The sequence below is a fragment of the Schistosoma mansoni genome (assembly GCF_000237925.1).
Source record: "Schistosoma mansoni, WGS project CABG00000000 data, supercontig 0203, strain Puerto Rico, whole genome shotgun sequence".
Classification (NCBI taxonomy): domain Eukaryota; kingdom Metazoa; phylum Platyhelminthes; class Trematoda; order Strigeidida; family Schistosomatidae; genus Schistosoma; species Schistosoma mansoni.
The window spans coordinates 50,063-62,334 of NW_017386076.1; the positions used below are offsets into that span (position 1 = coordinate 50,063).

The 12,272-nt window shown below is 30.7% G+C and overlaps 1 protein-coding gene across 1 annotated transcript in view; it reads right to left on the reverse strand.

Moving 5' to 3' along the window:
• The window catches only part of Smp_156500 (hypothetical protein), a gene marked incomplete at its 5' end in the record, with an annotated part of 41,609 nt that extends 29,552 nt beyond the window's left edge, over positions 1–12,057 (reverse strand). The window contains 5 exons of the mRNA XM_018793342.1: positions 1,592–1,746; positions 5,846–6,093; positions 7,401–8,073; positions 8,703–9,080; positions 11,743–12,057. Coding sequence (XP_018647144.1) covers positions 1,592–1,746; positions 5,846–6,093; positions 7,401–8,073; positions 8,703–9,080; positions 11,743–12,057 — 1,769 coding nt within the window. The remainder of the gene's footprint in view (positions 1–1,591; positions 1,747–5,845; positions 6,094–7,400; positions 8,074–8,702; positions 9,081–11,742) is intronic.
• Positions 12,058–12,272: the final 215 nt, after the last annotated feature.

Sequence of the window (12,272 nt, forward strand, 5' to 3'; positions counted from 1 at the left end):
AATACTAAATCTCCACAAAACCCCTTCTGATAATTAATATAATCATATGCTCACTAGTGACTTAGAGAAGTATATCTAGGAGCTCTAGTGAGAAGCAGTGACCAGTGGAGTTCAAAACCACGTCTGTTGTGAGATAGGAACTCACTGAAGACAATTGGTGAATGGTTGCTCAACTTCGTGGATCAGTTGAAGTTAGACATTAACACCGTTGAATGCCAGCTCAGTGGTCTATCGGTTAAGGGCTTCGGCTCGAGACTGGTAGGTCCTGGGTTCGAATCTCACGAGAGCGGGTTCGTGGATGCGCACTGCTGAGGAGTCCCATAATAGGACGAAACGGCCGTCCAGTGTTTCCAGGTTTTCCATGGTGGTCTAGCTTCAATTGACTCATGCTTTCTACTATGAAAAATACTAAATCTCCACAAAACCCCTTCTGACAAATATATTAACTTATTTATAAGAATCTACCCAATGCTTAATTTATTCAAAATTATCATATCAAAACTTGATAATGATACCTACAATCATTCTGTTTGATTTTACTAATTTGTATCATTCAAAAGTATTCAGTTAATATAAACACCATACACAAATAGGCATTGAATTTGTTCAATATTAAATTTTTTTAGTATACCAATGAAAAATTATTATGACTTCAAAAATATACCCATAGAAACTAATCGATAACTTTTAGTACTATACTTTATGAATGATAAATGAGATACTTTTTTTTCTATTTTTAGCATGAAACAATCAATTCTAACGGTTGATGTTTGTTTCAATTCAATCGAGCATGTGTTGCTCTTTTTTATATTGAAATTGATATAAAACTATAAAAGTCTAATGTTTTTTAGTTGCTATAAAAGTATTTTATTGAATTGGGTTGGTCCCTTTCATTAAAACAATTGATTTTGTTTATTTTTGAATGAGAATTGATTTTGAGATCATATCACTATCCATATGTTAGTATCCCTTTAAAATCCTAATGCTTATTGAAGATCATGTGTTTGCAGTTGGTTAAACTAGTCTTTAAACCTATTCCCAAAAATCACAGTATATTGAAAAGGAGAAAGATGGAATACAGAACATGAGTTTGTCCTATATGAGACTCTTCAACTGGGTGTATCTTTACCACGAGGACTATTATTTACTGAGGGGCTTGGACCCAGTACTTTGTGCTTCAAATGGTGATGAGTTGTCCACTTCACCACTGAAATCAGATAGTCGATTACCCACTACTAGCTACATTCTATCTAAACTTGTATAACAATAGTTATATCGAGGTGGTCCGCACAGGATTCATATCTTTTAATTAGAATTGACAAAATTTAAAAGGGATAATCTAAACCATTAAAAATACGTTAAAAGTTATAATGGTTCTTGTAATCAACTTGCTGAATTATAGAAAGATAATGACTTCATTAGGTTAAGAGACTAATGTTGTAAAAATAACGTGAGCATATTCAAGAAAGTTTGATTCATCAATAGAGTCCAAATAGAAGTTTTTCTAGTCCTAACGATCCTTGTCAACAACATTAGGCGTAAAATATATGACAATATGTCATCTCAAAAGGTCAAAAATTCCGTAACTTACTTGGTTAACTGTTCACTATTAAATACACATGGATCAGTAAGATGTATTGGGGTCGAGATAAAGGTATGTTCATCTTGTTCAAAACCTTTACCTTGGAAATTTTCATCTAGTCCACTTAGAGTATCTCCCTTCTTCTTTTCACCGCTTCGGTTAGGCTGATTAAAAAGAACAAAGAACAATATTTTTGATGAAAGTGCTGAATAATGTTAATATTTTATTGGCGGCCTGTTTAAATATCTGGGCTACCTGTTCCTGTCATCTAGATATTTCAACAAGTTATCTAATTTCGTGCGTTTCTGAAAAGTGTAAGACCTTTCGCTGTAAAGGTTACAAAAGGCTTAATCAGAGATATCGTGGTTGCTGGCAATATGCAGCGAGAAGAATGTACATTATCCAGATGTCGATTGACTGGGCTGCTAACTTCTAACTGGCGACCACTCAATATTTATCGTCAGGAAGGACGAAGAAGAAAGAAACAGAAACTTGTTGAATAACTTTGTGCTGAGAATTCTATATTGTACCAAAAATACAATATTGAATAAAGCTAATAATAATAATAATAATTATTATTATTATTATTATCATTATTATTATTATTTATTAACTACTATGTACTTGTCTAAATCTTTCTCATCAGAGACCATAAGCCAAAATTGAATATGATCAAACTGCCATTGAAAACCACGATAGAACAATTTCATTTGTAGAGTATCGGTGATAGCAGGTGATAGAATTGTTACTTATTGACTAAGTGGTATTTCATTATTACAGCAGAATAATATGTCAACTGATTACAGATGATTTGAATTCTAATTTATTTTGAGAAAGACAGATATATCGTCCACTGATTGTTATAACTAACCACTGAATATTTTAAATAAATACATATTTCTTATTTACACAGTATGTGAAATCCATGGAATAATGCCGTTGAATGTCCCAGAACTGACATTACTTGTTAATATATAAAACGGAACACTTAATTATTTAATCAGTCCCTAAACCATTGAAATTTCTCTCATTCTTGAATAAAAACCATTATTCTCTGAAGAAGTAACTGAAACTGAGTCACCAAACGACAGTAAATCTCATTTTTCTACTCATTGGGATATTACGAATATATTATTTTTACTTATAAAGACATGTTTATACTAAGAGTCCTAACATATTACCCACCAAGTTAGTCGTACCTGTAACGAATATATATATATATATATATATATATATAAGCGAACAGTTATTTTCAATTAGATCGTCATCAGGCTTTACTCTAATATACACGAATATGTATACGAAAATGTTAGACCAATCAAAGCTATTTGAGTCAATAATCACAATGAAATAGAATACGTCACCGAGCACAATCGGTAAAAGTACAAGTTGATAGTGGGAAGACAAGTGTATTGATAGTGGTAGGAATATGAAATTACGATAACAAAAGTCTTATCAATAGTTCAACATTCGAAATAAGAGGTCAAACTTGGGTAAATCGACTTAGAATAATGATCACAAAACATTAAAATCATTACGTAATAAGAAGTATGTAAATAATTAGATGGTGACGAATACAAACGGAAAGAGGCGGAAAATTATAAACAAATGATAACAAATATATAAGAACTCACGTCTAAATTAGAGCGAATAGTTTCACAGTATTTGAGCGCCGAGTTGATGTAAGACATTATATAGGAATAATATATATTTGCAAATTCATTCGCTGAGATTTTACAAATATATATTACTCCTATAAAATGATAACAAAATTAAAAATAAAATTAATAATAATAATGTCATTTGTTAAGTTATGTCTGGCCATGGAAGGGATAGGGAGGTTACAAATATCTTCTGTACACATAAATTGGGGTGAAATGTATGAATTCCTATGGCTTCTGCTATATGAAGGAGACGGAAGCGAACTCCGTTGGGAGATGATGGAGGTATACGATAGATCACTCGAAATGATTTCGAATTATCTACATTATGACCATTATCAATTAGATGTTCGCTTACATGTGTTGTTCTAATTTTCACAATGGGAATCTTTAATATATATATTCATACAGTTCTACAACCACAGCTAATTTATGAAATTTATTTATTATGATAAACTATCTACTTTTTCAAAAGCATGGACGCGAATTTCAACCTTACTTTTAAACTTACTATGTTTGTATTTTTATATTGATGACGATCTTGCTTCGTTTGTGGTCAGATATTTATCTATATAGTTATTTTCCTTATAAGCTCTATTATACCTACACTTTACGGTCGAGTTAAAAATAACCTGTGTGAAGGAAAATTCTTATATACTTTAAAGTGTTATGCCGCTATCATATCTTTAGGTTTCCAAAGTAGTTATATCGTTATACATTTCCTACCATGTATAATCATCTACAGAGAATTAAAAATAATATCATTATCATAAGCTGTATATGACGTCGTACAGAAGCATCTTTATTGAGAATATTCTGTGAGTAAAATGGAGCTTTTTATTGTTTCCTTATTCTTTAGTCAATGATGAAGAGTGCTGTTTAATGGCCCGAGATCTGAGTCCACTTAGATCGTATGCCGGTTGCTATCGAAGTGTACGTGCCGACAATCCCCATATGTAATTTTCGACTTAAACCGCGTCAGTAAATAACGGAATTAAATAAATCAAATACGAGAATGGATTTCGAATACGTGAATTTCGTCCAATCGTTGGACAGAAAGCGAAGCAAAACGAAATGACGAGCAATGAAGAAGGTGAGTAAACTAACTTTGTTTAATCAAGCATCAATCAATATTTATAGTCAGACGAAAATAAGTTACAGACATGTAATGAGTCAGATAAGCAATGAACACAAATAGGTTTATATAAAAACAGCCAAGGCTGATAATTGAATAATTAACAAGGTCAAAATGTGACTCAAGGAGAATGAATAAATTGGCCTGTTTGGAAGCTATGTGGGCTTGACATAACCGATACTACAGATGTTTTGAAATACAACGTCTCTATCTGATTGTACATCCAGCATAAATGAATTCTCCAGAGCAGTTAAAATGATAAGCACCACTGGAGGCAGCACAAAATAGGCAATTTATCATTATTTTGTGAAATTACTGTTGGCTGGTTGAAGAAAGAAGGGGATAATCTTGCTGTATGGAATGTATGTCCTACTGCTTTCCATATACATGGAATAACTATTTTGACAGTAACATCACTTCTAGAATATAACTTTAGAAGCGAAAGTCTATTCAACATCGTCAGTGTTTTTACTTTTAGATTTAGTTCAAGACACGTGGTTGATTTAGGATTATGATAAGTATTCGTGTTTACGTGGTAAATTATGATTATATCTTATTTCCTCTTCAAGAGTGTCATTAGAACAGATAATTTTTAGTTCTTTAAGCCAAGAATTTGAGTAAGTTTCTCTTATGTTGTAATGAGATAAAGCTTAAAAAATGTATACATTGACTTTGTGTAGTTGGTTTCTCATCACCACTTTTTCGATGTTCCACCAGGTCTTATTATCAATAAAACATCTAGAAAGTAGGTGTTGTCCCACTTTTCTTTTTTTTTAAAAAATGTGATTGATTAGTGAACTCTGTTTAGTAAACTAATGACAAAATTCCTGAAGGCTACTCAGTTAAAACCCAGCTATCTACTTCAGTCAGTTCTTGATTAATTAAATTAATCTCGAGAATCAGTGAAAATAATAAAGTTCTCAATGTTGGGGTCTTGGGGATTTTTGAACTTTATTGAGACCACAAACTTATTAGTTAGATAATTGTTAAAAAATAAGTTGGCTAATTTCGATCGAATCTTGATGTCAGTACCAATATCTATCTGCTGGTTGCTGATTAACTTTTAGATGAACTTCGAAGGTTTATTTGAAAAGTCATGAATGGAGAAATTCATTTATGTTGGTGGTGAAAAAGACATCTGGATAAACACTTGATAATTTTCAAGCTGTAACATGAAGTGATTGGAGTTGAGAATATGAGCTTTAAAATTTCAAATATGTGTTTTAGAAAAAATAAGCACTCTCCATATGATCTGAAAGTTTAGGATCAGAACTCTTATGGGTTGGACTTGAATGAATAAACAGCTGACCAAAAATTTCATAATTTAACAATTCCCCAGATGGAGTCCATGAAATAAATAAATAAAGTACTAAATATTCCTGTAACGAAGTTAAATTTTACACTGGAAAAACTAATAGTATTTAACAAAGAGAAACATAATATTTAGCTTACATAAAATATACATACCTGGCGAACTAGTCTTGTTTGTTGTACATAAGTACTTCTATGTAATGCTTTACCACTAGCTGAACTATGTTGAGTAAATCTTTGCAAACAAGCAACTGTACGACCACGAACATAAGCTCCTTGAAACTTTTCTATATTTTCTAAACCAACTTCTGCATGATGCCATTCAGGTGCAGTAGGAATAACAGTACCATTCAAATTTGAATTATTCTCAATAGATAAATTCAAAAATACGGGTAAACGTGGATCTAAAACTGGCTGTTGATCATCCCAAACACCAAATTTATACATGTAACCCATTACTAAATTAAAAATATATTAGTATGAAGTAAAGATAATTGATCAATCTATATATACTAAGAAATTAGTTTAGTAATTAACGTTTAATTTGACCTATCACTGAATTATAAACCACCATATGACTTAATTTAAAGATAACTAACTAGATATATTCCATTTAAGCACTCTAAATTTTATATAATGCGACTACACAGTTACTGCTTCAGTGAATCTATGCGTTGTTTTATAGTGCCAAAAAATAATTTGTTTTAAATTAAACTAGTAATGTGAGTATATTATGTCCAGGGTAGAGTGACTGTTAATTGTTAGCTATGGTATATTCTTATGTCATATGAGTTGCCAAAAGTATATTTATATATGCTGTTCATGTTCAAAGAACAATTACTAAGAGCTAATTAATTTAGCAACTCGGTTATTTGTTATTTTAATAATTGACAAGCTGTTATAATTTACATGAAATTTGGCGTAAGCATAATATACTGTGATCTTGGGAGACTTATCTGCCAATTAAGAAACGCTCCATAGTTATAAACCGATTGGTAATAAATAGTAATAAAATATCAGTATAACTGCTTTAATTTCAACAATTACTACTCAAATGCTAAATTATTCTTTGTAGTAAGGGGAAAAGGTCAAGTCTACATAATAGGAGTCAGGATGGTATTCTGAATAAGGGTTATCATTCCCCTGAGTTCTTGTCACCAACTGACATCGGTTTTAAGTTGTGCTTAAAAATTAGGACTGAGTTTTTCATCACGTACTGATATCAGTTATAATCCAATGTTTTACCATCCTTTTGTTTACACACTTAAGAAACTTAGGGTTGAGATTTAGAGAAAGAGTTAGAAAAAGGAAAATATTATCTAGAATCACTAAAAATTCTTGAATACTCATTGAATCACATTAAGCACTTTAAAAAAACAATCTGCCTTGTGAGCAAATATGTTCTTTTAAATTTAGTTTGAGCACCATCATAAATTCACATTCTGGTTAATTGGTTCCCAGCATTCTAAATTCAGGATTATACCTACCACACATCGAAATTAAAGTGATGGTTGATGAAAGTTTAGTAAGATTCTATTGCATTGAACTTTGCTTGACAACTTTTGTCTAAGAAGAAATTTAGATTTAAGCATTTTGGTTAGTTACCATAATCAACAACTTTGTTTATCAAAGCCTAAACACTTCATACTAAACAAAATAAACGACTTTAAATGTATAAACAAAATTTAATATATTTTATGAAGAAAATTACTTTGCTTTGATTTCGGCTCAATGAGTTCGTGATTGTTTTCAAACTCCTTGTCGTGTTTTGAAGTGTCTACTACTAAATCATTATTGATCGATGTGCGTAATTTATTGAATTGATTAGCTGATTCCGTTTCTTTAGACCTTCCTGGTATTGATTTAACTAAACTTCGTGTATTTTGAATGCCAGTAGACAGAGAACGTTTAAGTGAGTTGGATAGACCGCGAACTATTTTTCGTGCTCTGGAACTAGATCTATCTACTTCAGATACATTTGTATTTAAATTTTTCATATTATCTGTCTGTTGAGTTAAAGAGATCGGACTAATGGTATCATTTAATTTGGACGAAACTTCAGTTGAAGTTGTACATTGTGAACAATTTGGATTTCCAGTGTGCTTGTAATTGTTCATATTACCATTGACAGACCGTACAACAATTGCTGGCGACAGGTAAGGTTCATCATTATGTGCGCTATTTTTTGTATGTAAGACGGTGAGATCTAGACCAGGTCGATTTATTACTTGTCCATTAGGTGAACTAGTTGACTTAGTTGTGAACTGTTCATTTGAAACCATACTTGATACTTGTTCGTCATAATGTGGAGATCTATACTCATATTGATTTTTATTTGGTAGTCGAATTTCTGTGTCAGTATTACTTCCAGGAAGAAAAAATACCTACGGAAATAAATGGAGTCGGACTTCTTGGTTATAGAGTTAAATTACACATAAATGATTAAGAAATTTTAACTTTTAAAACCTATCACATTGCTAGTCTTTAAATATGCATATTATTACTAATTTCCCGTGATACATAATGGTTTGAGTTTTTCAGTTGATATTGAATGCAACAATTGTTCAGTCTCATCTTAACATATGTGGATTTGTAGCTGATTACCTCTATATGGTCATCAAATCATATGTTTTTATGGTAACATGAAGGCAGTCAGCTCAGGATGAACATTCATTAAAAAATGATTTATGAAATGCAAACCTTAATATCAACGCGAAGTGTTAACCCATCACAAAAATAAATTTATTCAAACAGACTATTACAGACTAATTAAAATCTCTCTTAAGTTCAAATAATTCAAGACAAGCTGTCTAGTAGTTACTGCCTTTCCATTTACTATCAATGAGAGATATTATTTTAATGTATAGAATTATATTCATGTAGATTATACGAAGCAACTAATTAACGTAAATAACTCTGTGTCCGATGACAAGTATTAACAATAACTATTCTAAACAAATAACTTTATTAATACTGTCAAAGTCGAAGGTAAAGTTTCTCTAATACAACTTACGTCTCTTGTTGTTTTTCTTTCTAAGACAATACGCCTTTGATAAACCTGTCTGTAACGCTTTCCGTTAATAATAAATTCTTCAGAAACTTGTTCTTCTCTTGGACAACTTGAACTACTATTGATTGATGGTGAAATAAATTTAGAAAGAGAATTTTCATTCATTTTTTTTCGATCTACCAACATACTACCGAAACGATTTAATTTAAATTGATCAATTTTATCATTTCCATCAGTTTGATCATCTATATTATCATCTTCATTGTGATAATCATCATCAATGTTTAATGTCGACCATCTGGAAGCGGGTGAATTGTGTTGTCGATAATCATTGTCAGATGGAAGATTTATACTACCGTATTTGGCATCATAGTTTATTGTCTATTTTGATGAAAAGTCAGAAAATAGAAAAAAAATACAAGAATAATAAACATGCACATGAAAAATTAAACTGAGATTCCTTAATCTGAAAAGATATGCTTACCTAACAGCTTGACAGTATTTAGATCTAATGAATGATTTCGCACAAAACAAACCATTAAGTTGATAGTTATTACTTCAGACTAATAGTTTGTTTGATGCGAAAAGTTGTCCCTCAACCTTTAGCTTAAAGTTAATACTCGCGGATACAATTCGACTTGATTTTAAGATTATTAATATTAGTGGTCAAATTTCTAGTTCTGATATGTAAGATTAGTAAGATTTAAATGCTTGATGTTATTTAGTTATGAATATGATCGAAGTTCTTTACCGGATCCCACTATTATCCATCGTGCAAAGATAGTCACTCTGTAGATACGGGCAATTCTATGTGCCCACTCAAGTAACTTTTATAACGACAACGTCTTATCAAATTCTGTCCTGAATATCAGTAGCTTTCCACTTAAAAAATAGATATCTTATTTGTAGATTACGTTCGTTACAGATTGATCTCAATAGGGATACTACTGAAAATCAGGGAGCTGTTTTATAAAGGCATGTGAGACTTCATCAGCCACTCACAGCCCATAAATTAAAAATTCCCGCAATTCCTGTTCATCCGAAAAGATATCCTAATTGTTGAACAAGCAATGATTTTCGTGTCAAGTAATTAATAACGACTTGCATATTGAAACGATATTCGGTTTATTCGAATATCAGTATACATATCATCAATGAACTGAATATTTTACTTTACTGATGAAGCTTGAACAGGGCGAAACACATTCCACTTCTAGTAACTGCCGAAATATGATATAACAGGTGTATAATTTATTTTAAAACTATAATAGTACAAAAAATTAAATGAAAACAAGTTTTGATCGTTTTAATCTTTAACAGTTAGTTTGTTAGGATTTACTAGTTAATAAACGTAGATAATAAAACGGGATCTCGTTTCATAGTGAAACCATTCTGATTTATAATTTAATTTAACTATGGTTGTTCTATATAGTTAAAGTCACGAGTCAATTGAAGCTAGACCTCCATGGAAAACCTGGAAGCACTGGATGGCCGTTTCGTCCTATTATGGGACTCCTCAGCGTGATGTATTCAGAATGAATTAGAACATTTATTTAATTCCTAAATAAATTTATTCGAAAGCTTGTTAATAAATATATCGATCTTATCATTATTCGTATTATTATTTCATTTTAATTAATTATAATTAAAATATATTTGAATTAATTACTAATTAATTGATGTAAATTACCCATTTCATAGAAGCAACATTTCAATTCCTAGAAAAAAATAGGTCAAATACGTTGAATTCATTTCAATTTCTACACAATTTCTTTTAATGAATCAATAAATTTATTTGGCGCCATGTTGATAATTAAATGATTGAAAAATGCTAAATAAAATTTGGTATGTAATGAATCTTAGTATATAGAGGTTGTTTGAACTGTTAATGTGAATCATTTAAAGCATTGAATAAAAATTCATTTATTTAATTGTTTTGCTCTATCTAACCGGTGATTAACATATTGATATAAGACTTAGTCATAGTTACTAGAATCTAGTAGGAATATACTAATTGACAGTTGTTGTTCTTGGAAATATTTAGCCATTTATTAAGTGTAAGGATGACTCGTTGGCAAACTCAAGGAAGCCTTAAGAAAATCTAAAAAGAGCCGAAGACATTCCATCCAGTCACCGCTAAGGGAACATTCTAGAATATCGACATGTAGCTCTCCTATTGGTTGAATAAGAAGGACCCTCTATGTGCCTATTGACTATCCGAAATGATGATTTGCTTACAGCCAAAAACTATAAATACATGAGATTTTTGTACTACGTTTGTGTGCTCAAGTATTACGCTACATACTAGCAATCTAAGTTCGAGATATAACAATAAGTGAAATGATTTCGATGTTAAGATGTATAGTCATTTTTTTATTGAATTGTACTATGAACTAATCAGTAGATTGTTTCTATTGCTTAACTTATTCATTTGTAATGTTGTAATTATTTTCGTCTGAAGCTTCATTTACATTTAAAAACTCTCATATCCAGTTTATGTAATGAATAATACTAAATTAAGAGCATACAAAATTTGAAATTCTAAAGTATACCAATCATGTTGTCGACATGAACTTCATATCTCTTATTTAACATATTCCATCATACGACAACACTATAATCTTTCATACAAAGTTACAATCTGAAATCTATTTATGTTTATATAGTTAAAACTACCAGGATTCAAGTGATTTTTAAAAATTAAACTTGTATCATTTGGAATTATAAATGAATACGAAGTTTCTGAATTGTTATATCTTGGACTTATGTATCACATTGGTAGGTCATGTTTATTAATCATTCAGTATTCCGTTTATAAATATATGTGTATATTATTGAACATATATATACATATAAGAGAGGTTAGCTATCCAAATTCTCATGGTAATAACTATGCCTATATAAATCATCATGTAAGATCGAGAAATTGTAAACAATCATTATTTAACAACGACTATTATAATTGACAAATAGATATTTAACTTATAACTGTACTTCATACAAAATAAGCGCTATCATCATTCATGGGAATAAAATTATTTACCTTTAAATTCATAGTTGATTTATCATTTACATTAGAATTAATTGAATTTATCTCAGTAGTTGTATTATTATCCATCTGGATTGTATTGTAATTTATTGGACTGAAATTATTTACAACGGTAGTAGCAGTAGTAATAGTATCTTGTGATGGAGTGGTTGTTGAAACTTCTGATGATGGTGACATAATTGAATTGTCAATATAAACTGATTGCATTTCACATGTTATATTAGCAACTTCACGTTTCATCTCTTCAACTGTTGGCATTTGTACAACTAAACAACATTTGTCAACAGGTACTGAATTTAAACAATCCATGATTTTAGTTTACTTTTTGTTGGCCAGTAAAATTTTCTTTAATACAATAAATATTCCTAATGAAATAAAGGAAAAGAAAATTAATTATAAGGAACGAAGTCATTGTTTTATAAACGTTAGTTTCTTAAGCAAAGATGGATAGTGGCTAGCGTTGGAATCCAGGATGCGCGTTTCGTCCTACTTTGGACTCTTCAGCTGGATGTCCCTGGATCTCA